This window comes from Dromiciops gliroides, chromosome 3 (genome assembly GCF_019393635.1).
Source record: "Dromiciops gliroides isolate mDroGli1 chromosome 3, mDroGli1.pri, whole genome shotgun sequence".
In the NCBI taxonomy this organism is placed as follows: domain Eukaryota; kingdom Metazoa; phylum Chordata; class Mammalia; order Microbiotheria; family Microbiotheriidae; genus Dromiciops; species Dromiciops gliroides.
Window position 1 is genome coordinate 444,893,793 of NC_057863.1, and position 27,939 is coordinate 444,921,731.

The following is a 27,939-nucleotide window of genomic DNA, read 5'->3' on the forward strand; positions in this document are numbered from 1 at the left end:
AGGACCGTCAGAGGCGCAGGCGCAGGCGCAGGCGCAGGCGCACGGTTGTACCCGCCGCTGTGGAGACTAGACGCTTCAAGCTGCGAGCTTGGGTCCCTCTGCTTGTTGATTTAAAAGTATTTTCTCCGGTGTAAGCTGATACTCTCCGCCCTCCCCTCCCCCTTCCCCCAAAAGTATAACCCACGTTACCCAAAGAAAACATGAAACGGAAGGAACTGGAATGTTTACTGCAACAAGTTGATGGCTTTGAGAACCCCAAATTACTTCTGGAACAGTATCCGACCAGGCCCCACATTGCAGGTAAGGTTGGTTGTCCCCATGGGCCCCGAATGCAAGTCAGAAAATGTAGCACCTTTGGCATAGGGATGAAGCAGAGGTAGGAGGAGCCCAAAGCTACCCATTGAACGGATGAGGAAACTGAGGCCGAGAGAGGCGTAGTGAATTAGAATCATTGATAGTAACTAATAGAGGCTGGATTCAAAATTTGACTGATTCCAAGGGTAGCTTTCTTTCCATTACACCGTAGTGTTTGCTTCCTTTAATAATCATAACAACTTACTTATTTTTTAATCATAAAAAATATTAATTTCCAGTTGCCCATAGAGACAGTTTTCAATATTTGTTTTTATAAGATTTCTAGTTCCAAATTTTTCTCCCTCTTTCCCTTCCCTCCCCCCTCCGCAAGACAGAAAGCAATCTGATATAGGTTATATATGTACAATCACATTAAACATATTTTTGCATTAGTCATGTTGTGAAAGAAGAATCAGAACAAAAGGGAAAAACCTCAAAAAAGAAAAAAAAAAACAAAAGTGTAAACAGTATGGTTCAATCTGCATCCAGATTCTACAGTTCTTTTTTCTGGATGTGGAGAGCATTTTCCATCCTGACTCCTTTGGCATTGTCTTGGATCATTGTATTGTTGAGAAGAGTTAAGTTTATCACAGTGTTGTTGATACTGTGTACAATGTTCTCCTGATTCTGCTCATTTCACTCAGCATCAATTCATATGTCTTTCTAGATTTTTCTGAAATCCACCTGCTTGTTGTTTCTTACAGCACAATAATCTTCCATTACATTCATATGCCACAATTTATAATTTACATTTTTTAGGCTCTAAAGTTTACTTCCTATCTAATTTTATTTTCGCAACAGCGTTGTATGAGGTAGGTAGGACAAGTGTTGAGTATACCCAAAGGAGCTGTAATTTTGGCATAGGAAGTTGACTTCACCAATTGAGATGGCAGTTTGTTTTTTTTATTAGTAAGTCCTGAGAAATAATGACTTAGCCCAGTGTCACAAACCTACCAAGTATCAAAAGTAGCATTTGCACTCTTGTCCTCTTAACTCAACCAAACTTCATTCCCTCTGCAAAATTACCTCAACAATACAAGATTATCGTTCCTGTTTTATAGATGTGGAAACTCAAGCTTAAAAAAAGATTAATACCTTGCCCAATATTTTGCCACCAGTAAGTAGTAGAGTTAAGCAAGTTTCACAGGACACATTATTGTTTTGGGCCCTCCACCCCCACTGGAACTCTCCCTTTTCCTAACTTTGCTGGCATCCTTCAAAACTCAGCTAAAACCCCATCTTGTAACAAGAAGCCTTTCCCACTCATCCCTTAATACTAATGCCTCCTCTCTCTTGATTATCTCCCAATTTATCCTGTATATATCTTGTTTGTACATACTTGTTTGCTTCTTGTCTCTCAAATTAGACTCAAGTTCCTTGAGAGCAAAAAATACCTTTTTTCTTTCTTTGTATACCCAGAGTGCCTTAAGGCACTAAAATAAATGTTGACTTCTTGACCCACTCGATATGAAGAACTACTAATTTGTAAAAGTTAAAGAGTTTAAGACAAAAACTCAATTCTAAAAACCACTGCTTTTTTATGGGGAAATTATTCAGGAAGCTTTTTTAGCTATCATATAAAATAAATCTTTTTGAATTAGCAAAATCTATCAAGGCTAATGTGTATGTTTTCTTTGAACCTGCTTGAACATTATATACCAAACATTGCACCAAAAATGACTGTTAAGACTTGAATAGTGTAAAGGCTAAAATTCCAGCTATACTGTCTAAAATATCTAATGAGTGGTTGCCAATAAGCTTTAGCAAGAGTTAGACTTTTAAGCATTTATTAAGGAGAATAAGAATTTGGTAAAGAGAGAAAGGCCTAGATTCATCTATCTATTAAAGGGAGAGTGCATTTGTAGCTCCCTTCTCCACCAGAGTCCTCAGGAAAGAGAGCGAGCCAGCGTGCCAACGTCACTTCCTGATGCCCAAGAAAAACCGCATGGTCCTGCCCTCAGAGGGCCTCTCCTCATGTTGGAGCTTTCCTACAGTAAGTCTCCAGCAGGTGGCGCCATTCCAATAATTACAATAGGACTTTTCTGCTTTTTTGTAATGTAGCATTGATGATTAGCAGTGACTTATTTGACAGTGACCTGAGCAATCATAGAAACAGTGCTGTTTTCTGACTACCATCCCTGAGGTCAGTTGACTAATATGAGTTTGTTATCAGTAGGTTTTGGGTGGCCTTGATTCTGGCACTGGAGAAAATTTGGGTATTTTAAGATGCTACTTTCAAAAAACTAACCTTTTTGGATACATTATTTTGAGATGCAGTTTCTGTGGCCAAACGTATAGATGCTTGTTCTGTAATTTAATTTTGATGGTTTTTGTGACATAGCAATTTCTCACATTTTGTGTAATTTATTTAATAATTGTGTACATCACTTAGAAGGATTCAGGTAAGACAAAATATTTCAAGAAGAATCATTTTTGCAGACTGAATTTCCATCACCAGCCTTGCCTGTAAGTTTATCTCTAATTTGTTTTTCTTTTTTTTAAAGCATGTATGCTATATACAATTCATAACACATATGATGACATTGAAAACAAAGTGGTTGGAGATCTAGGATGTGGCTGTGGAATGCTTAGTATTGGAACAGCAATGTTAGGAGCAGGGTAAGTAATTCAGTATACAGTTTCTGGGACCAACTGAGAAGCATTTATGGGAGTATGCCAGTCTACATTAAAATATGTGGGAAAGAAGCTGTTGTAGTACATTTTATAAGAATAGCAGAGAATAACCAGTAATCAACCTTCCTTTTACATCAACATTTAAGCTTTCCTCTATTCTTTTTTTTTTTTTAGTGAGGCAATTGGGGTTAAGTGACTTGCCCAGGGACACACTGAGGCCCAGATTTGAACTCAGATACTCCTGACTCCAGGGCCGGTGCTCTATCCACTGTGCCATCTAGCTGCCCCGCTTTCCTCTATTCTTTCTGTTTGAGTATAAACCCTTCCTGTCAAAATATATCACTAAACAAATATAATGATGCATGTTCTTTTGTAAGATGTAATAAACCCTTGTTTTTGAAACCCATTTAAATAGCCCCTTTTTGTTTTGCATTTACAGGTTGTGTGTTGGATTTGATATAGATGAAGATGCCTTAGAAATATTTAGTAGAAATGTTGCAGAGTTTGAACTGACAAATATTGACATGATTCAGTGCAATGTGTGTTCTTTATCTGATACAATGTCCAAGTCCTTTGACACTATAATCATGAATCCTCCCTTTGGAACCAAGCATAATAAAGGTTAGTTAAAAGAAACAGATGTTCTGGTGCAATATTTATGGAGAAGTGAGGTTTAAAAAAGAAATTAGTGAATGTTTAGGGAAAGTGATTAGTCACATTAGACAAGTCAGTCTTTTATATAGGCATCATTGTTACAGTTTATTTTATACTTGTGGGGAATTGAGTTGTTCATCTTCTTTTAATTTTCACCAGTTTATATAAATAAAAAATTAAGTGAATAAAACTGAACAGCTCACAGAATTTTACAGACTTACTGATTTTTAGAGACCTCAGTGGCCAGCAGGCCAAATCCACTTGCATCTTTTTTTTTGGGGGGGGGGGGGTACCACCTGAAGCTAAGAATAACATTTTTAAATAAAGTTTTATATTTAAAATTGTAAAAACCATTCTTAGCCCTCCATAACTAGGGTCAGATTTGACCCTTGGGAGTAGTTTGCTGAATCCTACTCTTATCCAAACTCTGCCTTGGAAAAATAATCTTCTCTACATCATACCTGACAAGTAGTCATCTAGTCTAAAGATTTCTAGTGAGGGAGAGAGCCATTATTGTCCTTAAGCCAATCATTCACTTGTTATGAATTAGATTTTTTACATCTACAGTATTAAAGGCTTTGACTATTTAAGTTACTTTCGTCTTATTTAACTTAGATAAAATAAGTTTTGAATCCTGACAGCTTTTTGTGTAAGAAAATTCTTATTACCTCTATACATTATCATTCTTATAGTGATGGTGAGTTGAATCCTCTGTTGTAACTCAGGTTTTCACTAAAGAAATCAATCAGCCTTTTGTGAAATCAGTCTCTTATAATGGTTTAGTTATCTTCAGTTTTTTTTTTTATTTATTTTTTTTTTAGTGAGGCAATTGGGGTTAAGTGACTTGCCCAGGGTCACACAGCTAGTAAGTGTTAAGTGTCTGAGGCCGGATTTGAACTCAGGTACTCCTGACTCCAGGGCCGGTGCTCTATCCACTGTGCCACCTAGCTGCCCTATCTTCAGTTATTTTGACAGCTGATAACTTGTTTTTTAAAAAGTACATCTGGGGGTTAATAGCCTCATCTGATATTTTAGAAATGGTCATACCAATCTATTTCCCCTGAACACAACTAGTAGGAATTAACATTGCTCACGGTTTTCTTTGGATGCTATTTACAAGGGTTAAATAAAGGATAAAGAAAAATGAAGGAGAGGAGGTACATCCTGTTTGTCAAGGCAGTTTCGTGGCACAGTGGATAGAACACTGAGCCTGGAGTCAAGAAAACCTGACTACAAATCTGGTTGTAGACACTTACTAGTTGTGTTACCCTGGGCAAGTCACTTAACTTCTGTTTGCCTCAGTTTCCTCACCTGTAAAATGGGGATAATAGTATCACCTACTTTTCAGAGTTGTTGTGAAGATCAGATAACAACAATAATTGTACAGCCTTTAGTATAGTACCTGGCACATAGTAAATGATATATAATTATTAGCTATTGTCACTGCACCTTTATATTATCCTTTAAATATACAATCAGTTTGCCTAACCATAAAGGTTTCCTCTATGAACCCTCCCCCCAAAAAGCATATTTTGTTTAGGAAATGTACTTCTAAATTCTAGTGAATAATTTTAATCCACCATTTTAGCAGCAGGAATAAATATAAATAATTTTTACTCCCTTAATAGGTATGGATATGTCATTTCTGAAGGTTGCTCTACAGATGGCAAGAGTAGCAGTATATTCCTTACATAAATCTTCAACCCGAGAAGTAAGTCCAGACCATTAGATTTTCCTTTGTTTTAGTTTCCCAAACAGTTCACAATATTGTGAATCCTGAGTAACAAAGATGTCTGTTGTATTTGACTTTTTGTACATGACACCCAGATGCTGCAGTATTCCCCTTAGCTAATAGCTAACACTATAACATGGAGATTTCCATCAGACCAGAGGCTAATTTGTTTTCTCTAATACTTGGATATATAGGAAGTACCAGAAGAAAAGGAAACATAATGAAGCAACTTTAACGAGACTTTAATTAGGCAATAACAGCATGGAGTAGTAGAAAGCACATTGCACCAAGAACCAGAAACTTAGGTTCTAGTCTTGGCTCTCTTTTATGAGCTTTAGCAACTCACTTAATTTCTCTGGCTCTTTTTTTCTTCATTTGTAAAAACCAAACCGATGTGGGATCATACATTGAGATCTGGAAAAGACCTTAAAGGTCACCTAATCTAACCCCCACATTTTACAAAAGAGGAATTGAGACCTGAAGAGGTAACTTGATTTTGTAGTTACATAGTAAGTGGCAGAGCCAGAATTTGAATATAGGTCCTCTGACTTAAAATCCAGCACTTGTCCCACTTCTCTCTCTAGATAATGCTAGTCAAATCCACACTGAATACTTCCTAAATGCTGGGTGCTAGAAGACCCCTTCCAGATTTAGAACCCTGATGCAGTCAGTCTGGAATAAAAGAAGGTACCCAGGAAATACTTGTTTTTGAACACTGATTAGTTTATCCAAAACGTTATACATAGGCCATTGAGAACCAAGGCTATGTATTATTTTTTCAGCAATATATCCCTCAGTATAAGTCTTTTGTTTTTGTTTTTTATACTCGACCTGCTCTTTTCTCCATTTCTATTCTTGTATCCTTTACTATTTCTGGGTTCTTATGATGCCATCTGGTAAACCCATTCCATGGCTAACTCCTCACCTTTGTATTAGGAAGCAGGAGCTTTTCCTCTCAGTGAACTTAAATGATTCTCATGGTTGCTCCTTGGGCTACAAAGACTAGAAAGAGGAAAAAGAAGAAAAACAGCCAAAGGAAAAAAAATTTTCATGTGAAGGAACGTAGGCAAACTATGGCACTTGTATTACTTAGTATCATAGATTACTTTTGTCCTAATTTTACACTTTATTTTTTTTAGCAGAATTGACAATTTATATATATATATCATGTCCCTAATATCTTCTCCTAATATCTTCTAGTTCTTATTGTAATAATCAACCACTTAACCCTTCCTTTACCATTGTTATGGATATAAGTATTAAATGGTTAAAAAGAAATTTCATTTGGTTCCCACAAACTTGTTTCCTAAAATCAAACTATATTCTAATACTAAATGTTTTCTAGCTAATGTTAAATCATATGGAATTACTTTAAAGTTAGATATAATTCACATATATCTAATTATAGAGGAAAATTTACCTACATACTTTAAAAATATAGATCTGATTTTATCTGTATTTCTGATGGTGAGTAATTTGTGGAAATTTATTAATTTTTACTAATTAATAAATTATATGAATTAAATATGTACCTCCCTGGCAAATATAGACAATTTATATAGAGAGAGTTTCCTGGGGCTCTGAGAGGTTTAAGTGATTTGTTCAAGCTTGCATAGTTACTTTTTGGCCAGACATCAACACAGTTCTTCTTGATGGTACCTCTTATTGCTAGTTATTTTGAAGACAAATATTAAATCTAAAGTAATCCTGTTATATTTCTTTACACAGTAAATGAATCAGTAAGCCAACCTTCAAAACACCTAATTTTGACTAACTAGTAAAATTTGACAAGATGGTTTATCCTTTGGTTAGATCAACTTCCAATAGGAAGTCCTCAGTGACAGCTATTGGTTCTGATCTTTGCTAAATGTCCTAAGAGGTTGTTGGGGTTTTGTTTTTTTTTAAACTGATAAATTGAAATAATGCTACTGATTTCTCTCACCGCTGTTAGCTGATGTTTTTGTCAGCCATTTGAGAAAGCCCCTTATGCATTTTTTTGTTTGTTTGGGGTTTTTTTGTTTTTTTTAATTTTTGCAGGGCAATGGGGGGTTAAGTGACTTGCCCAGGGTCACACAGCTAGTTAAGTGTCAAGTGTCTGAGGCTGGATTTGAACTCAGGTACTCCTGAATCCAAGGCCAGTGCTTTATCCACTGCGCCACCTAGCTGCCCCCCCCTTATGCCTTTTAAGATTATCAGCCATATTGAAGTTCTTTACTCTTCTTATTGGGGGAGGGGGCAATGAATGAGGGTTAAGTGACTTGCTCAGGGTCACACAGCTAGTAAGTGTCAAGTGTCTGAGGTCGGATTTGAACTCAGGTCCTCCTGAATCCAGGGCCAGTGCTTTATCCACTGTGCCACCTAGCTGCCCCTACTCTTATATTTTTTAAAATGTCATGCAGCCAATCAAATCTTTAAAAAGATGAATCTTTTTTTTTTTTTTAGTGAGGCAATTGGGGTTAAGTGACTTGCCCAGGGTCACACAGCTAGTAAATGTTAAGTGTCTGAGGCCAGATTTGAACTCAGGTACTCCTGACTCCAGGGCCAGTGCTCTATCCACTGCACCACCTAGCTGCTGCCCCAAAAAGATGAGTCTTGATAGAGTATATAGTATCAGTAAATAGTTCCAATATGTTTAATATAAGCATGATAAACTAAATTTTGTTTCAGATGGAATGAACCAAATCATGGTAACTTTATTTTTATGTTTAGCATATTCAAAAGAAAGCAGATGAATGGAACATTAAGATGGATGTTATAGCAGGTAAGAAACCAGAATTTTCTTTAAAATAATTCTGTATCTGGAAGCCTGATCCTATTTAGGCTAGAAGTAGGGGAAGGACAGGTATACTATTTTTTTGTTTTGTTTTGGGTTTTTTGGTAAGGCAATTGGGGTTAAGTGACTTGCCCAGCAGTAAGTGTCTGAGGCCGGATTTGAACTCAGGTCCTCCTGAATCCAGGGCCAGTGCTCTATCCACTGCGCCACCTAGCTGCCCCTAGGACAGGTATACTATTGCTAATAAAAGACATCTAGTTATAGCTAACATTTTTCTGTAAGAACTGGGAAGAGAAGGTATACAAGATCTATTTTGCAATGTAATAAATTAGGCCTGGCTCAGGGGTTTGGTGAGGATTTGGCTAGACAGAATTCTTTCTTTTTTTTTTTTTGGAGAGGCAATTGGGGTTAAGTGACTTGCCCAGGGTCACACAACTAGTAAGTGTCAAGTGTCTGAGGTCAGATTTGAACTCAGGTTCTTCTGACTCCAGGGCTGGTGCTCTACCCACTGTGCCACCTAGCTGCCCTAGACAGAATTCTTATATGGCATTCTGATTCCCTAAGCCGAACTATGTACAAAGCTTATCTTTCAGGATAAGCTTGAGTAAAAGAAAATTTCAGGAGATAAAAGAAGGTGGCTTTTCCTTCTTTGTGTTCCCTGATGTGAAAAAACAATTTAAACTTCATGAAGAGCAAATCTTTACTGCTTTTTTAGATTACGCCTTGTTTTATAGTTATTTGTGTCCATCATATCCCTTCACAGTCCTTAAGTTCTATTAATTCCGGTTCCATGTGTTACTTTTCCTTGTATCTTCCCTGGCTAACCATAGTATTTGGCATTTACTACATACTTAATATTAAATTTTTGTTGCTGAATTTCTAAGAGAGAAAAACTTCATGTTTTAAACATTTTTTAAAGACAATGATTATTATATTTCACTAAATGCTTAGAGTGATCTGGCACATTTTATATGGTTATCAGATCTGAAGTCTTGGGGCAGGATCTAGTGTAGCTCATTATTACTTTCTTTTTTTTTTTTTGGTGGGGCAATGAGGGTTAAATGACTTGCCCAGAGTCACACAGCTAGTAAGTGTCAAGTGTCTGAGGCCTGATTTGAATTCAGGTCCTCCTGAATCCAGGGCCGGTGCTCTTTCCACTGTGCCACCTAGCTGCCCCCTCATTATTACTTTCTTGCTTAAACAATCCATTAAACAATGTTCAAATTCCTTATCCTTCCATTTTGTTTTCTGCCCCTGTTAGCACCTAATTCCTGTACTAGCTTGTTTTCATCTTAACTACCAAGTGTGCACTTGAAATAGATGAAGTAAAATGAAGATAGGGTTCTCCCTTGCAAAACAGTAATCAAATCATACTATTATTTTGGTGATTATAGTAGTAATATAGCAGGAACATTCATATCAGTCCTAGTCAGAAAATGTTTCTGAGTCACTTGACTATTCAGTCAGACAAATGTATGACGGCAACCAGGAGGCAGATCTCTCAGAACATGGCTTTTTTCCTGTTATTTTCATTCTCTGTGACAGCTATTTGCCCCAATCTTTGCTCAGTGTGTTAATTCAAATGAAGATCTACCTTCTCCTTGTGGAAAAATTATTTGTGGTAAAAAATCCCCTACATCCTCCTCCTACTTCCTTCCCAATGTCTCCCACCAGCTACAACTGGGAAAACAAGAAAAACAAAACTTGTTACAAAAATATAGTAAAAAAAATAGGGAGGGGCAGCTAGGCGGCGCAGTGGATAGAGCACCGGCCCTGGAGTCAGGAGGACCTGAGTTCAAATCCGGCCTCAGACACTTAACACTTACTAGCTGTGTGACCCTGGGCAAGTCACTTAACCCCAATTGCCTCACTAAAAAAAAAAAAAAATTAAAAAAAAAATAGGGAATGTTTCACAAATTTGCAAGTCATCTTTGTACAGGGGCCATGCTAATCTACCCTGTGTTCCAATTTTAGTATACATGCTGCTGAAGCAAACACTGTCTTGAGATGAATCAGAATTGGACACTTTAATTATAACTTTATCAAGAATATGTTTTTGGGGGGCAGCTAGGTGGCGCAGTGGATAAAGCGCTGGCCCTGGATTCAGGAGGACCTGAGTTCAAATCTAGCCTCAGACACTTGACACTTACTAGCTGTGTGACCCTGGGCAAGTCACTTAACCCCCAATGCCCTGCAAAAAAAAAAAGAATATGTTTTTGAAAATTAAGATTTTTGAGTATACTTACCTAATATAATTTAAGGGAAAGGGTCGTACAACTGAAGCAAATGTGCAATTAGCAGTTTGGTACTACTTGTTGCTATTCTACCTCATGACGCATATCTCTCTCCAGTCTTCTCTGGGAAGAAGAGTGACATTTTCCATGAAGTGATTAATGCACTCACACCTGGTCACACCCTACAGGTTCCAGGGATTCTGAACCACTATGGATCAATATCTAAACCCTGTCCCCACCACCTGTTTCTTTATTCTCATTCTTCTCAACGTTTCCACCACAAAGTTTCAACCAAAAGCTACCCACTCCCCCTTCCACTGTACCCTCTGGAATGCTAGTTCCACAGTTAACAGACTTGCCTTCATCTTAAATTGTTACTTTTCCTTTTCCTTCCATTTCTTAGCAATCGCTGAAACTTTTGGCTATCCCCTGATGACCCAACCTCCCTGGCCACCCTTTCCATTGCTATACTTTCACTCAGTTCCCTCAATTCACTAATCAAAGTTTGGGAGTTGAAATACTTCTTGCTCCTCATTGCTGCTTTAGATTTAATGTTTTTTTTTATTATTTTAAGTGAGGCAATTGGGGTTAAGTGACTTGCCCAGGGTCACACAGCTAGCAAGTGTCAAGTGTCTGAGGCCGGATTTGAACTCAGGTACTCCAGACTCCAGGGCCAGTGCTCTATCCTAATATTTTTTTTAAAGTTCATATAATCCATATCCTCCATGCAATCAAAATTCTCCTAGCTGTTTTCTATATTTCTCATTCTTCAACAGGTTGGGTACATGGTTTACAAGCTTTCTTTTTTTCCCAACTTCTGCCTTCATATTAGTGGATTTCAACTTCCTCAAACATCCTAACCACTCATTTCCTCAACCTGTACTCATTCATCATCAAAGCTTCCTAAAGCGTGGGTCTTGATCCCATAGGGGTCACATAACTGAATGTGGGGTTTCTGAAAAATTTGGCAACAAGTTATTTATACTATTTTATATACCCAGGGTCGCTTAAAAATTTCTCCAGTGAAAATGGAGTCACAAGTGGAAGAAGTTTAAGAAACCCTATTCACGATGGTCATACCTCTAAACCCATTACCCACAAAGGTACCACCAACTATGTTTAAGCACTCTGAACTCTTTTTATCTGATCATAATCTGACTTTTCACCTCTCCCTCTGCTTTCCTATACCAAACTCTGACCTCTAGTTCCTTCCCTCCTCAGTTCTCTTCTAGGCCATCACCCCTGTACTAGCCACTCTCTTCTTTTCCCCATCTTAACCCCTTGGCAGACCAGTTCAACTCTATAGTGTCACTGTCCTCCAATCCCTAGCTTCCTCATATTACCAATTGTGCCCTGCCAAGCCTCAACCTTGGGTGACTCCCACTCTTTTTTTTTTTTTTTGAGGGGCAATGGGGGTTAAGTGACTTGCCCAGGGTCACACAGCTTGTAAGTGTCAAGTGTCTGAGGCTGGATTTGAACTCAGGTCCTCCTGAATCCAGGGCCGGTGCTTTATCCACTGCGCCACCTAGCTGCCCCCAAATCCTTTTTTTTTTAATTATTATTATTATTTTTTTTTTTGACTCCCACTCTTCACTGCCTTAACTCCTATACAAGTACTACTGAATGAATGTGGAGAAAATCTTGCATCTCCTCTGATTGGGTCAACTGCATAATTATGTATAACCTCAAGCGGGCCCTCAATGCTGCTAGATAGGCTTTTTTTTTCCCCCTCATTCCTCTAGTTCTTTTTTTTTTTTTTTTACATATAAGGTATTTTATTTTTTCCGTTACATGTAAAGATAGTTCTCAACTTTTGTTTATACAAGCTTTACAATTTCAGATTTTTCTCCCTCCCTCCCCCCTCCCCTAGACAGCAGGTAATCTGATATAGGTTATATCTATATATCTATCTATATATACATATACATATACATATACATATACATATATATATATATACACACACACACACATATATATATCCATAATAACATTAATCCTATTTCTGCATTAATCCTGTTATAAGAGAAAAAAATCAGGGCAGTAATGCAAAACCTCAAAATAGAAAAAAAAAACCAGCACCCAAAACAAAAGAAATAGTATGGTTCAATCAGCATCTATCCTCCACAGTTCTTTTTTTTTTTTTCTTGGATTTGGAGATCCTCTTCTATCATGTGTTCCCTGGAACTCTTCTATACCATTGCATTGGTGAGAAGAATATAGTCCATCACAGTAGGTCAACACTCAATGTTGATGATACTGTGTACAATGTTCTTCTGGTTCTGCTCATCTCACTCAGCTAGATAGGCTTTTGATACCAGTCAGTATTCTTCTTTACACCGGCTTTTCCAAAGTTTTCATCTTTCCTCAAATCTGTCTCCCCTTCTCCCCACTCCCTCAACAGAGAACCTTGCCTCATATTTCACAGAAAAAAATTGAGGCCATTCATTGTGAATACCTTGTTTGTCATCTCATTCTGATGCCTTCTGCCACTTTCTCCTCCTTCACCCATCTCCCACAAAGGGGTTGCTCTCTACTCCTTACCAAGGCAAACTCATCTACCTGCACAAATGATCTCATAACATTCTACCTTATCTTCAATCTCCCCTTGCCTACAAACATGCCCATGTCTCCCCCATCCTCAAAAAAATGATCACTTCTGCTCTTTGTGGCTAAATTTCCTAAGATGGCTCCACTTTCACATCTCTCTTGACTTCAGGCAAGTCATTTAACCTGTTTGCTGCAGTATCCTCACCTGTAAAATGGGGATAATAGCACTCACTCTCTCTCATGACTGTTGTGAGAATGAAACGAGAGTATGTACCTGGCACATAGCAGGCACTCTATTTATTCTCTCCCCGCCTCCCTCACTCTTTTTTTTCTTTTTAGTGAGGCAATTAGGGTTAAGTGACTTGCCCAGGGTCACACAGCTAGTAAGTGTTAAGTATCTGAGGCCGGATTTGAACCCAGGTACTCCTGACTCCAGGGCTGGTGCTCTATCCACTGCACCACCTAGCTGCCCCTCCCTCCCTCTTACCCCCCTACAATCTAGCTTCCATCAAAACTGCTCTCTCCAATTACCCATGATCTCCTGATTATCAAATCCAATGGCCTCTTCTCAATCTTCATTCTAACTGACCTGTCTGCAGCTTTCGACACTGATCACTGTCTCCTTTCTTTTCTCTCTAGGTTTTTGGAACACCATTCTCTTCTAGTTCTCCATTTACCTATTAGACTTCTCCTTTCTGGATCCTCATCTAGGTCATACCCATTAACCACAAGTGTCCCAGAGTTCTGTCCTGGGCCCCATCTCATCGATTCCCATAGATTTAATTATCCTCATTCAATCTCTTCCCAAGGCCTATTTATTTCACCTTTGCAACATCTTTCAAATATGTCCCCTTCTCTTCTTTGGTATTGCCATAACCCTGGTGAAAGCCCTCTGTACCTTACACACGGACTATTGCAATAGCCTGCTAGTGGGTGGCCCTATAACAAGTCTCCCCGTTTTTCATTCATCAAAGTGACTTTCCTAAACCACAGGTCTAATGAAGGCATGTCCCCAACTTGGGCTATTCCTCTAGCCTTCAGGACCAAATACAAAAGACTCTGGTGGGATTCAAAGCCCTTTATAACTTAGTCCTCACCCACCCACCTTTCTAGTTTTTTAGCACCTTACAATTTCCTCATCCCACCCTTGTACTTTTTGATCCATGGCTGTTCCATGAATAAAACCCTCCCATCTCTCAGGTCTGGACATTTTCTCTGGCTGTCCATCATGCCAGGAATGCTATCCCTTCTCATCTGGCTTCCCTCAAGTCCAACTAAAATGCTATCTTCTATAAGAGGCCTTTCCCAGCCACTCTTTTTTTTTGTGGGGCAGTGGGGGTTGAGTGACTTGTCCAAGGTCACACAGCAAGTGTCAAGTGTCTGAGGTCAGATTTGAACTCAGTCCTCCTGAATCCAGGGCTGGTGCTTTATCCACAGTGCCACCCAGCTGCCCCCTCCCAACCACTCTTTTTAGTGCTCTGCCTCTGTAAATTATTTCCTATATGTTTTGTCTCCCCCATTCTTGTTATTCCTAGCACTTGGAAGAGTACCTGGCAAAAGACTGTGATTAATAAATGCTTATTGATTATGAGAGTCAGTGTGAGTCATACAGTAGGCTGGATGGAGAACCAGTGAGGGTGAGTGTGGAGGATGCAGTCAGTGAACAGCAACCTTGGAAATTAAAAAATGTTTGCAGAACATTAATTAGGAAATGTTTACTGGAACATGGATTATGTAAAGGGGGAGGGGGAAGGGGACAAAAGCAGGTTGGCATCTTTTTGGATGCCATACTCTTGAGTTTGGAGTTATTATTCAAAAGAAATTAGGTAGTCATTAAAATGTTTTGAGCAGTGAAGTGGTTTGATTTGTGCATAGGAAGATCAGCCCTACAGTTGTGTGGAGAATAGAAAGAATTAAGATTGGAGGTGAGAAGAATGTTAAGAAACTTTTTGTTCCAGTGAGGGCTGAGAAGGATCTGAACTCTAGCGATGGTAGGAATGAAAGAGGATAGATGCAAAGTTGTGTTTGAGGTAGAATAAGTCCTTCCCTTGTAATGTGAACCTATTAGATCAAGTGGAAGCTTGCTGTTGGAAGGGCCTAGAAAAAATGGGAAGGAATCAAGGCAGAGAAAAGGGCATTAATTTCCTTAGAATCAGAAAGGGAAGGAGAACAAGAATTTAATTGGAGTTAAGTGACTTGCCCAGGGTCTGAGGTCAGATTTGAACTCAGGTCCTCCTGAATCCAGGGCCGGTGCTCTATCTATCCACTGCGCCACCTAGCTGCCCCGGAAGAAGTTTTAAAAGTTGTAGAATGGAAAGACCTCCATTTTCTTAGTGGAGATGAAAATATCTAAACATAGAAACTGAACATACGTTGTTGGCACAACTAGGGAATGTAAATGGTAATTAATGGGAATCTAATTTTTAAAAAATGTTGAACCACATAGTAGTCACAATGGTTTAACAAGCCTTAATGTTTAACTTGCCTTAACTAGAATTTTGGCCTTGTCATTGTCTTTTACATACAACCATAGCTTTAAAAATCAGGGCTTATCCTTCTGAGGTTCTTAGAGGAAGGGACATTCCCAACAACCTGGTATCTACTACTAATATTAATATGGAGTTAGAAAGGGAAATAGCCTGTACCTTCTGGCTTTTCCTTGAAAGTCACAGCAATAGCACCCTGGATTAATTTCATCTTTCCTCAAGTTATTAATGTAGTGCCTAGCAGAGATTCAGGCTTCGACCTTTTTCTAATTAAATGTTTACTAATTACATAAGGTAGCTTTCATGCTTTTTCACTTAATATTTGTATTTCTTAAAAAGCCACAGATTGATGTCACTAGGCCATTGCTTATTGGCCTTGTATAGAGCAGGTATTCTTAACCTGGGGCCTTTGGACTGATTTTGATAATTTTATGCATTTGAAAATGTCTACCAAAGGCTTCACCAGACTGTTGTCCATGACCCAGAAGAGGTTAAAAACCGTGCTACAGAGCTAGAGTTTTAGAACTGACAGACCCTTTGAAACTGTCTAGTCCACTCCCTTAAATTTATACTTTATATTTTAATTATCTCACTTATTGCAGTGTATGCTAAAAGACTTTTTAGAACTGAAACACTTTTTGCCAAATTCAGTTTAGGTGTACTGAAAAAATTAAATTTATTCACTTTGTAGCATTCACAACCAAGTTTTCATTTAATAACCTGTATGTTATCTTTTGTAAGCAAGGATTTCCATCTTATTTGTTTATAGCAGCTTTGCTTTATATAGCATAGGAAAGAAACAATTTTTAACTTGTAAAAGCCAATGCCCATAGCACCTAGTTTCTGAAAAATCCTGGTATTAAACCAGTTTTGAACACTATCTTTCAATTAAATCATTGTTTTTGCTTTTCCAGAGCTACGATATGACCTACCAGCATCATACAAATTTCATAAGAAAAAAACAGTAAGTTAAAGTTTATGATATAACCACTGAAAAGATAATTTTAGAATTAATGGGGCCCTTAGAGAACATGATTATTTACAAATAGAAAGTTAAAGGTGGGTATTTGAACAAAGTACTTAAGTCAAACATGTTAAAGTTAATATTCAGTTAGTAGATAACTTCTTCCAACAAGTTACCTAGAGGGTAGGAGAAAAACCTGTAGTAGTAAATTGTTACATAGATGTTGAACCACCCTATACATTGAGATACACACACACACACACACACATATATATATATGTATGTATGTATGTATGTGTGTGTGTGTATGTATCTATACATATATTTTTTCCGAGCAGGTTAAGTGACTTGCCCAGGGTCACACAGCTAGTGTCAAGTGTCTGAGGCCAAATTTGAACTCAGGTCCTTCTGAATCCAGGGCCAGTGCTTTATCCACTGTGCCACCTAGCTGTCCCCCCCCCCCATATATTATGTTAAATATGCACTTAATCCATCCTTCTCTTGGGGATGGCTACAGTTAAGGAAAATAAGCAAGCCTGATTTCCACTCTGTTAAAAATGAAGGAAATTTTATAAAAATAGCAGTTGGGACAGTTTGGCCTTTTATGTAGTATATGTTTTATTTGTTGGTATTTCCAACATTACAGAGCTCGGCTTCACCGAAATAACCTTTCTTTTGATGTTCAGATCGATGTCTGAAATGCCAACATTTGATATCATGAACAAAATTATACATATAAAAAAACCATCCAGATTGAGTAAGGCTACCTGGATAACAAAAACAAGTTAAACAAAAATAGTCTTTCCTTCTATTATAGGTGGACATTGAAGTGGATTTAATTCGGTTTTCTTTTTAAAGACCCCCAAATGTGAAACAGCTTAAAACTTATTTAAAATTAATAAAAATTTTTGTATCAAGCTACTGGTCTCCAGCTCCATTTTCTGTTTTCAGTTGTTTTGGTGCAGGCTCTTCTTTTTCAGGTTCTTCTCGTGTCCTTTTAAGGGATCCTATAAAGAAAACAGAATTGCCTTCAGACAAAACACAGAAAGTAGCCTTGGATTCAAAACCAATAAACCAACTTTCCCACTTATGATGGCACAGCATAAAATATTCACTCTACAAAGACCCAAAAGAAAGCACAGGAAGTTTCTTAAACTAGAGAAAGGGGAAGGAATCTATTCTTGAATGGACCATACAGTAAGGCAATTATCCATTCCTAAAATTCTAATATTTACCTTCTGAAGTACCAAATTTCTTCATATACAAAAATATAATTTGTAACCATAAACAGGGGTGAAGGGTGGAATGGAAAAGCAGATGCTGAATTTTAAATTTAATTTTAAATTCAAATTCTTAGTTTGAAATGTGCTTAACATCACCAGTTTCAAGAGTTGGGATACTCTGCCATTAATTTGGTACTTTGCATTTGAAGAGTCATCCAAAGTCAACTCATCACAAAAGCTATCATAAAGTTCTCACAGAAATAAAGCTTACCTCCAGCATCACCATTTTCCTGTTCTTCATCACTATCAAATTTTGTTTTCTTGCCTTGGAATTGTATTTTTCCTTTATTGGGTGTACCCTGGACAGCTTTACCGCCTCCTCTTCCTTTTCCTTTAAATTTGCGACCTGCAGATAAAAGTTTTCAGATTTTGAAAGGTTTGCCTTTCTTTGCCTGTGCTTGCTTCTTCCTTGATTGCTTAATCCTGGATCTTCCTGGAAAAGCCTACCATTTCTTCATTCTAGATTATTCTACATTTTAGTTTTAGATTTTGTTTATTAAAATGTTTTGTTTGTCCCAATATTTTTTTCTTTTTTTTAAAGTTTTTTATTTTTATAATTAATAAAGTATTTTATTTTTTCCTGTTACATGTAAAGATAGTTCAACTTTTGTTTATACAAGCTTTCCAATTTCAGATTTTTCTCCCTCCCTCCCCTAGACAACAGGTAATCTGATGTAGGTTTTATATACACACACACACACACACACACACACACACAATAACATTAAACATATTTCTGCATTAGTCATGTTATAAGAGAAACATCAGAGCAATGGCGAAAAACCTCAAAATAGAAAAACATCAGCGCCAAAGCCAAAAGAAATAGTATGTTCATTCAGCATCTACTCCACAGTTCTTTTTTTTTCCCCCCTGGATTTGAAGATCCTCTTCTATCATGAGTTCCCTAGAACTCTTCTGTACCATTGCATTGGTGAGAAGAATCTAGTCCATCACAGTAGATCAACACTCAATGTTGATGATACTGTGTACAATGTTCTTCTGGTTTTGCTCATCTCACTCATCATCAGCCCACTCAAGACCCTCCAGGTTTCTCTGAACTCCTCCTGCTCATCGATTCTTACAGCACAATAGTATTCCATTGTAGTCATATACCACAACTTGTCCAGCCATTCCCCAATTGATGGGCATTCCCCCAACTTCCAATTCCTTGCCACCACATAAAGAGCAGCTATAAATATTTCTGTACATGTGGGTCCCTTTCCCCTTTCCATGATTTCTTTGTCCCAATATTTTTTTGTTTTTGTTTTTTTAATTTTTTTGGTGAGGCAATTGGGGTTAAGTGACTTGAGCAGGGTCACACAGCTAGTAAGTGTTAAGTGTCTGAGGCCGGATTTGAACTCAGGTACTCCTGAATCCAGGGCCAGTGCTTTATCCACTGCGCCATCTAGCTGCCCCTGTCCCAATATTTTTAATATAAATGGGTGCTTGGGGCTTTTGAAAAACTAATTTGGGCCAAGATTTTTTCCTATGAGGGAAAGCACAAGCAAAATAATAAAACTGGTTTTTGCAGACACTCAGCTAAAAAGTTGAAATAATTAACTTAAACTATAAAATAAACCCATAAAAACATCATTCTTTTTGTATATTATCAACAAAACAAGTTTTAAAATTTCCAAGCCACTTCAGTTACCTGGCTTTAATTCCCTCATTTGTAAAAGGAATAGTCAAACTAAGTGTTAACTTCCAGTATTCTATAATTCAATATAACTCCAATTACCTTTTGACTTCATTTTATTTAGGGATTCCTGTTGGTCTTCAATGATTTTTTTCAAAGCTTCTTTCTCTGTCTCTCCTTCTAATACTTCCCATGTTACATCTTTGTTCCTTAATTTTAAGTTTCCATTATTTGCTTCATTGGCTTTGTCCAGTGCTTCTTTTGCCTTTTCTTTAAATAGGATTATTCCCTGTATCAAACAATAGTCATACGTATTACATACTAAGCTGAATCCTTAAGTATAAATTTAAAAAGGAAAGCAATTTTACTATCTTTACAATTCTGGAAAAAATGAAATGAAAAACTGTTTTCTCAGTTTTGAACACTAGGAGCTATGAAACATCACTCCCATTTTCACAAAGGGCTCCTTAAAATTGACTTATCAGTCAACAATTTTAAGCTGGTAAAACTAGCCTACGTAGAAAGCTACTGCTCTAAAGATCTTGGTAAGTAATGACATGGAAAATACCCACCTGATGCTTCTAATACTAGAAATTTATTTGGTTCCTATCTAAGCTTCTGCTCAAAACTCTTACTGATTATATTCCACTTAGCCTACACAGGACAATGCCTAATCAAGTGAAAATGTTTCATGACTGAAGTTAAAAAAAAAAAAAAAACAAAACTAACAAACCATGGGGAGAGAACATTTCATTTTTAAGAGAAAAGCAACCATGGTTCTCTTGTTTATAGATTGACTGAATGTAGCTTTTTAAATAGCTGGGGGAAAAATTTTTCTAACCTCTTTTGCTCCTCTGATGAAGTCTATCCACTTTATTTCTCCATGGTTAGAGAAAAGTGTGTGAAGATCTTCTCTACAGGTCTGATCATCTAAGTCACCAGAAAATTTCAGCAAGCATCCAATCTTTTCATCCAGGGATTTCTAAAGAACCATAAATAAGACTAATTATTATGAGAAATCAAAATATTAAGTTTCTTATTTAAAATTATAAGAGAAATTGGTTGTCATTTCATCTGTATAGAAAATAAGAAAGCAAAAGTCTGCTATAAGATAAATAGAATAACAAAAATTACTGCAAAAGACATCACAGACTTCAAAACTGTAAATAATCAAATAGGTATTAACTAAGTTGACAATTATCCCCTTTTCCCTCAAATTTTCTTTGTAAAATCTTTATATTATAATCTTGTTTTCTTCTACAAATCACATTTACCTAATAACATATTGCTGATTAAAGCAAACCATGTTCTTTAGAGAATAAAACTTCAGTTAAGTAGGACTTTGGACCTTATGAATACTTAATTAAAAGTTAAAATATTTCACTTGGGTACATGTACTTCTGATTGTACTTTGGTACAATCAGAATGGTTACATTTAACTACAGAAGATATACTACCATCACACTTTATACACAACACATAATACTTGCCAATTCAGCATCTTCTGCTTGCCTCTGTTTTTCTTCTTGCTCTCTACAAAATAGCATCAATGAATTTTAAAATTGGAAGGAAATCTTAAAAATAATCTAGTCTCAAACACCTTAGTCCAACAAATAACAGAAACAAAGGCTTACAAGTAATTTTCATCAAATCACAAAGTTAATCAATAACCAAGTTAAATTAAAACTCTCCTTTATGAAGACCAATTTTGTAGTCCCTAAATGATCCTAGAATTTTCATGTTCCTTGCAAGCATGTTAAGCTGTCTAAACTTGAGGTTCATTACCTTAAAATAGCTCACTATCAGAGCCTGATCTAGTTTTCACAAAAGAGCCCACCAAAACCAACTCTCCCTCTAAAAACTAGGCCATCTTCCAAAGGCCACTTCAAGTTCTGAGGTGATCTGCCACATACTATATGTTTAAAGGTACTGGTACATGATTTGAAATGTAGGTAGAAATAGTTTCACATTTCATTTCTACAATACTTACTGTTTAGCTTTTGCTTTAGCTTCTACTTTATTTTGCTTCCTTTCTTCATTCTTTTTTGCAAAGTAATCTTCCCTAAAGGACAGATAATTCAGTTATTAAATGTGTAGGAGAAAACACTAAACACTATGATTACAAAATAAAAAACAGCTTTTCCCACTTGGTTTGGGAGAGAACCCTGGGAGGTAACTTCTTCCCAGTCTCACCTCCAAGGCCACACAACTGAGTGGTGTGGATTTCCGGCTCTTGCAAAAATAACTGATTAAATTCTTCTTACATGTTCATAGTTATCATACTGTCCTCTGGTTCTGGTTTTTTAAATTGCTTCACATTATATTTGATCTTAATTACTAGTATCCTATTAATGTAACATGATGTATTAAGCCAATTGTCAAATAAGACCCCTGTGAAGATCTTTAATCAGAGAGCTATTTTGTTTTTCACCATACTTCCATATAATACACTCCCAATGTTACTAATACTATTTGTTGAAAGTTTTCTTTTCCAGTGAACGATTTGATTTTTGGCATTTCTTGGATCAAAGGAGAGGATTTATTTTTATATTTTTGATATATGCCAGATTTTTCTCTCAGAAAGTTAAAATTATTACATTTCCATCAGCAACAAATGTGTACCTGGATCCATAAAATACAGACAGCACTAAAGTTTCTTTGCTTTTAATTATTTTTGCCAATTGTAAGGGTATGTGGTAGTCTTTAATTTTAATTTATTTTCTAAAGGAAGATTAGGCATTTTTTCAAGTGATGAAAGAAAATTTGTTTCCTTTTATGTTCATTTGTAGCCTTTGACTATTCATTGTGAATTAGTAAACTTGCCAACTGAATTAGTAAACTAATTAGTAAATTGCAGCAAATTAATATTTATTGGTTCCTTAAATATTTTTTATTTCAATAGCCATAATTCCCATAAATATACCCATTATTTTTAAAATATACTTTTATACAGAAATTTATTCTAATACTTAACTTGTCCCTATTCATCTTTTCTCCACAACAGAATAAATCCTTTCCCCTGGTTTTTGTTTTCTCCAGGTTTATCAAACATGAATATTTTACACATATATATGTAGTTATAAAGAAACCACTTGGTATTTTGATTAATATTGGAATAAATATTACCAATACTGTCATTTCTATTATATTAACCCAATCCACCCATGTGTAACCCAAATCCTTACAATTATTTAATTATTCTTTTATTCTCATCATTCTAGTTGTCCTTATTCAAGTCTGACCATTCTACTATACCATGGCTGCCATAATGATAATAGCAAAGATGTGCTTCAATATGTTCAGTCTGTTACAGTAATATTTTCCAAGGTGGGAGGTCAGGCTTGTGTTAGCAATGCCAAGTAATTTTCAATGTTGGCACAAGAAGTAACCATGAGAGCCTAGACTATCACATTTAAGTTATATCTTCATTAAAGACACTTAAGCATGTTTAAAGTAGCTTAACAAGATGTCACAATCTCAGTCTTCTAGGTGGAAGGACAATTAGACCATAAAGGAATACCATTTGATATTGGACTACTCTTTTCAATAGACTTGGACAGTCTACCCCCAGGACTCTCCTCTGTCTGTGCAAAGGACATCAGAGATCAGTTAGTTACTCCTCTTTTTTTTTTTTTTGAAGGGCAATGGGGGTTAAGTGGCTTGCCCAGGGTAACACAGCTAGTTAGTGTCCAGTGTCTGAGGCTGGATTTGAACTCAGGTCCTCCTGAATCCAAGGCCAGTGCTTTATCCACTGTGCCACCTAGCTTCCCCTACTCCTCTTATTTTAAAGAAGAAATTGAGGCCCAACAGCTTGAACTAAACATTGAGAATAATAAGAAAAATAATTTCAAACTCACAAGGTAACCCACCATTTCCTCTTTGGACAATCCTAATATAGAAAATTCTCCTATATAATGAGCCAAGTCTACCTCCTGATAACTTCTACCCAGTGTTACCTTCTTTTGCCCACAGAAGCTCCAAAACAGCAATCACTTCTGCCCTCCCTCCTAGCTGACAGCCTTTCCAAATTATTCCCCCTCAAATTCTTCTTCAAGATGAACATATCTTCCTACTTCTTTCAACTATTTTTTTTTTAAGTGAGGCAGTTAGGGTTAAGTGATTTGCCCAGGGTCACACAGCTAGCAAGTGTTAAGTGTCTGAGGCTGGATTTGAACTCAGGTCCTCCTGACTCCAGGGCAGGTGCTCTATCCACTGCACCACCTAGCTGCCCCTCAACTATTTTGAAGATTCCTTTACCATTGATTAACCTACATTGGGTACACTTTTGAGCTTATCAATCAATAGACCACTTTAAATGCAGGGCCTAGAACTAAACACAATCCTCTAGCTACAATGTGGGAACAGAGAAGGATTGCAGGAATATATCCTTTTCCTAGATACTATAGTTCTATTAACAATATAAAATAGCCCTTTTGGCCACATTATACCACTGACTCACTTAATTTGCTTTCAGCTACCCCCAGAATTTCCCCCATGAACTTATGTCAAGAAATGTCTGTCTTGTACTTGTGTATTTCTTCCTTTTTTTTTTTAATGTTGTACTGTATTTCTATTTATTTTGTTTAGCCTTTTTTTTTTTTTTTGGTGGGGCCACACAGCTGGTAAGTGTCAAGTATCTGAAGCCAGGTTCGAACTCAGGTCCTCCTAAATCCAGGGCTGGTGCTTTTATCCACTGGGTCACCTAGCTGCCCCCTGTTTAGCATTTTCTAACCCCCCCACTTTCTTAAATAAAGTATTTTTCCCCCATTACATGTAAAGATAGTTCTCAACTTTTGTTTATACAAGCTTTCCAATTTCAGATTTTTCTCCCTCCCTCCCCTAGACAGCAGGTAATCTGATAGAGGTTTTATTCATACATACATACATACACACACACACACACACACACAAAATAACATTAAACATATACTTGTGTATTTCTTAATGATCTCACCAAAAAAATAGGCTGCTAAAACTTATCTAAAAATTGCACTGAGTTGTAGCACGGCTTCAATAGTAAGCTTTTTTGGGGGGGGGGAGGCAATTGGGGTTCAGTGACTTCCTCAGGGTCACACAGCTAGTAACACTAGCTTAACAAGGGTCTGAGGCCAAATTTGAACTCAGGTCCTCCTGAATGCAGAGCCAGTGCTATATCCACTGCGCCACCTAACTGCCCCAATAGTAAGCTTTTAAATGGTTTACACAATCTCAGAAAGGTTTACATAGGAGCAAGCCCTCATCCACAGAAACCATGAAAATGATGGAAAAAGGCAAGAGTTGGTCTTTTAAATACATTACAAAATAAATAATTTTAAATAAATAATAAATAATTTTAAATACACACATTATGAAAGACAATTTCAATAGCAATAATATAACTGACAATGTGGTATTCTTCCAAGGAAACTGGACCAAACATGGCATTCTGAGGAAACTACTAACAAAATACTGTTCCCAGTACAAAGCCAGAAACAAAATGCTAAGTTGCACAATAGATTATCCCAACACTTTGAGACTTTTCCAAAACCTGCATGTTAAAATCAAAATAAGACAATAGATTTCTCACTGATGGCACTTACTGTCCATGCAGTAATCATCTCACATGAAAGTTAGACTTAATAAATCCCCCCATGGGTTTTTTTTTTTGGGGGGGGGGGTTGCAGGGCAATGGGGGTTAAGTGACTTGCCCAGGGTCACATAGCTAGTAAGTGTCAAGTGTCTGAGGCCACATTTGAACTCAGGTACTCCTAAATCCAGGGCCGGTGCTTTATCCACTGCGCCACCTAGCCACCCCCCTTAATAAATCATATCTTTGTAAGGACTCCCTTCCCCTTACTACTTGCCTTTCCTCATTTTATATTAGTTGAAGCATTATCAAACTAACTTACTTAAAGAGTATCAGCAGCTCTGTATCTTTGTATTTTTGTCCAGGGGTTTCTATAAACTTCTTGGCAGATTCAACACTATCAAACACAGCAAATATCGATCCCTATTAAGTAATAAGAAATTATTTTAAAGGAGAAAATTAGTGATATTTTATTCAATCCCAGAATTTTACTTTTACAAAGTCTATAAATTCTCATACCTTAAATGCTTTATGTAATGTTCTCCTCATTTGAATATTTTGTACTTGACCTTTACCTTCTAACCATTCTTTTATGTCATCAAGGGTTGCATCTGTTGGAAAACCTTTCTGGGGACAGCAGAAAAGGAAGGGATGATTAATTAAAAATAGCAACATCCAGAAAATCACATTTCAGCTAAATAATCAGAAAATCTGAGAAGACATGGAATTCAAACATGCCAACTTTATGACAAAATAGCACAATTTAAGTTATTTTATATATTTTATTGTAGAAATAAATGCACATGGGAAAATTGGAATTGCTTTCAGTTATTAAAAGAATATATATAAGTTCCTATAGAGGAAGGCCCACTTACAACATAGATGGATCTGTTTTTCACTTCATTTTTATATTCATCTGTTACTTCAGGGAGGGGTTTGCTTGGAGATCTTCTGATTTTAGTTTTATCCTCACTAACTTCCATGAGTTCTGCCTTTGATTTCTTTAGAGCACTTCTTATCACATCAAAGTCTTTTGTTAGTTTGCTTAATCTTTCAAAAAAAAGAAAGAGAATGTCATAGTGGGAAAGCAGCATTGAATGTTAAAATGCGTTAAGACTATTTTTACAAAGACGTTTACCTGTTGAATTTGATCATTATCTCCAAAGGTACCCAGCCATCATCTATTTTGATCTGTTCCTTTAAAAATTTGTCTCGTGGAAGGTTAAAGTCACCAAAATAGTACTGCAAAATAATTGCATGATATTGTTATTGTAAATATTCACAAAGGAAGTTTGACTTAAGTCCTGTCCAGTTATATGGGAATGTCACAACTTCATTTATATGAACCAGTATAAGGATAGGAGAGTGACTTAGAGGAACACAATAAAGGCGATTCCTCTTAAATATTACATTAAGATGATACTATGGAATATAAATATTTATTGAGCATAAACCCAAGTAACTAATCATATTTAAATTATTGAAGATCCTAGGGAATGAATAAGTAAACATACCATATACATCATTAGAACTGCCAAATTGTCCTTTTTTAAATGTCAGAAAGCATTTACCAAAGTATACATTACAAGGATACACTACAAAATGTGCCTCTATTTAAAGGTATTCAGGCAGCATAAGCATGCTTTTGGGTGACTTTCTTTAGAACTCCATCAAAAATGAGACATCTATGTCTACTTCATCAGGGCCATCTCAATAATGATGATTTACAATTATATAACATGCATTTTAGAATTAAGATAAATAAAAATTAAAATGTGATTAATAAAATTTGAGAATGATAATTTATCTGTCGGTGATTGTCTAATGAATCCATACTCTGATCTTGAATGGCACAGTTAACACCATATCAGATATAATAAGAATCCCCCCCTCCAATGCTCCTCCCCAAATGTCAGTATTTACAGTTAAGAGAATTACAAATTATAAAAACTGATAAAGACCAAATTCTTTTTCAGACTGTCAGTTTCAGTTTAATGAAGTAAAGGAAAAAAAAAAACAATTCAGGGGGCAGCTAGGTGGGGCAGTGGATAAAGCACCTGCCCTGGATTCAGGAGTACCAGAGTTCAAATCCAGCCTCACACACTTGACACTTACTAGCTGTGTGACCCTGGGAAAGTCACTTAACCCCCATTGCCCCACCAAAAAAAAAAACAACAAAACAAACAAAAAACAATTCACACTTTTAACAAAGAGTATTATTACCTAGCAATGAAAAAGAAAAGTGTCAAATTCAATCCCTAAAAGGACTGAACCAGATAATCAGGTATATAATTTGGAGCCATCTAGCATCACTACTATTTTCCTTATCTCCAAAAATCTCCCATCTAATTATTTTTTTTAACTAAACAGCATTTTATTATTTTTTTTCAATTACATGTAAAGATAGTTTTCAACCTTTTTTTTTTTTTAAGGTGAGGCAATTGGGGTTAAGTGACTTGCCCAGGGTCACACAGCTAGTGTCAAGTGTCTGAGGCCAGATTTTAACTCTGGTACTCCTGAATCCAGGGCCAATGATTTAACCACTGCACCACCTAGCTGCCCCTCAACCCTCATTTTTAATAAGATTTTGAGTTCCAAATTTTTCTCCTTCCTTCCCATCCCTCCTCTCCAAGAGAGGATATAGGTTATAAATGTGCAATCATGTTATACATATTTCCACATTAGTCATGCTACCTACTTTTCCTGTGTGCAGTTCAGATAGACAAAGAATTCTTAACTTTCTATTTAAAACTAAGTACTATTTCTAAGCCTGTTACATCTTTAAAGGACAGGCCAACATTCTAACTGATAGTGTTATAATGGTAAAGTTATCAGAAACATAAGTTTATTGGAGACAATTATGCTATCAGGAAGATTTATACAAACATGTTGGAGAAACAAGTTGCATAAGGCAATACAAAGGACTATGATTTGCAAAGATCACAAAGTTAACATCACTAAGCATGATACTGAGATTCCACAGTAGAACTATGAAATAATAATCAGTATAAATCCTAACTGGAGTTCCACAAGTTAAAAATGCCAAAAGACGTGAGATGAGATGACAATTTCA

The 27,939-nt window shown here is 36.7% G+C and overlaps 2 protein-coding genes and 1 pseudogene across 3 annotated transcripts in view; 1 reads left to right on the forward strand and 2 right to left on the reverse strand.

Annotated features, from left to right (window-relative positions):
* METTL5 (methyltransferase 5, N6-adenosine) lies at positions 1-17,296 on the forward strand. Of its 2 annotated transcripts, XM_043996160.1 has the most exons (8): positions 1-300; positions 2,859-2,973; positions 3,428-3,609; positions 5,271-5,353; positions 8,084-8,135; positions 11,383-11,484; positions 16,332-16,381; positions 17,199-17,277. In XM_043996160.1, exons 1-8 carry the CDS (start codon positions 201-203, stop codon positions 17,235-17,237), a joined length of 723 nt encoding a protein of 240 aa, XP_043852095.1. In that variant the 5' UTR covers positions 1-200; the 3' UTR covers positions 17,238-17,277. The 2 variants fall into 2 exon arrangements, with proteins under 2 accessions (XP_043852095.1, XP_043852096.1); XM_043996161.1 differs by lacking the exon at positions 11,383-11,484 and having other exon boundaries at positions 4-300; positions 17,199-17,296.
* LOC122752252 lies at positions 10,042-10,141 on the reverse strand (annotated as a pseudogene).
* The window catches only part of SSB (small RNA binding exonuclease protection factor La), a 15,242-nt gene continuing 3,379 nt past the window's right edge, over positions 16,077-27,939 (reverse strand). Inside the window, exons 3-12 of the mRNA XM_043996159.1 lie at positions 26,005-26,108; positions 25,742-25,916; positions 25,386-25,493; positions 25,189-25,289; positions 21,291-21,362; positions 20,791-20,833; positions 20,142-20,282; positions 19,403-19,589; positions 17,876-18,010; positions 16,077-17,388 (exon numbers count right to left, since the gene is read on the reverse strand). Of these exons, the coding sequence (XP_043852094.1) occupies positions 17,300-17,388; positions 17,876-18,010; positions 19,403-19,589; positions 20,142-20,282; positions 20,791-20,833; positions 21,291-21,362; positions 25,189-25,289; positions 25,386-25,493; positions 25,742-25,916; positions 26,005-26,108 (1,155 nt within the window). The 3' untranslated portion in view covers positions 16,077-17,299. The remainder of the gene's footprint in view (positions 17,389-17,875; positions 18,011-19,402; positions 19,590-20,141; positions 20,283-20,790; positions 20,834-21,290; positions 21,363-25,188; positions 25,290-25,385; positions 25,494-25,741; positions 25,917-26,004; positions 26,109-27,939) is intronic.

What these genes read in the sequence shown, in the direction of transcription:
- METTL5 (XM_043996160.1), top strand. Translation starts at nt 201, where the DNA reads ATGAAACGGAAGGAACTGGAATGTTTACTGCAACAAGTTGATGGCTTT. An exon ending in TGGAACCAAGCATAATAAAG is followed by an intron (nt 3,610 to 5,270) that starts GTTAGTTAAAAG and finishes CTCCCTTAATAG; the next exon opens with GTATGGATATGTCATTTCTG. An exon ending in AATTTCATAAGAAAAAAACA is followed by an intron (nt 16,382 to 17,198) that starts GTAAGTTAAAGT and finishes CTTCTATTATAG; the next exon opens with GTGGACATTGAAGTGGATTT.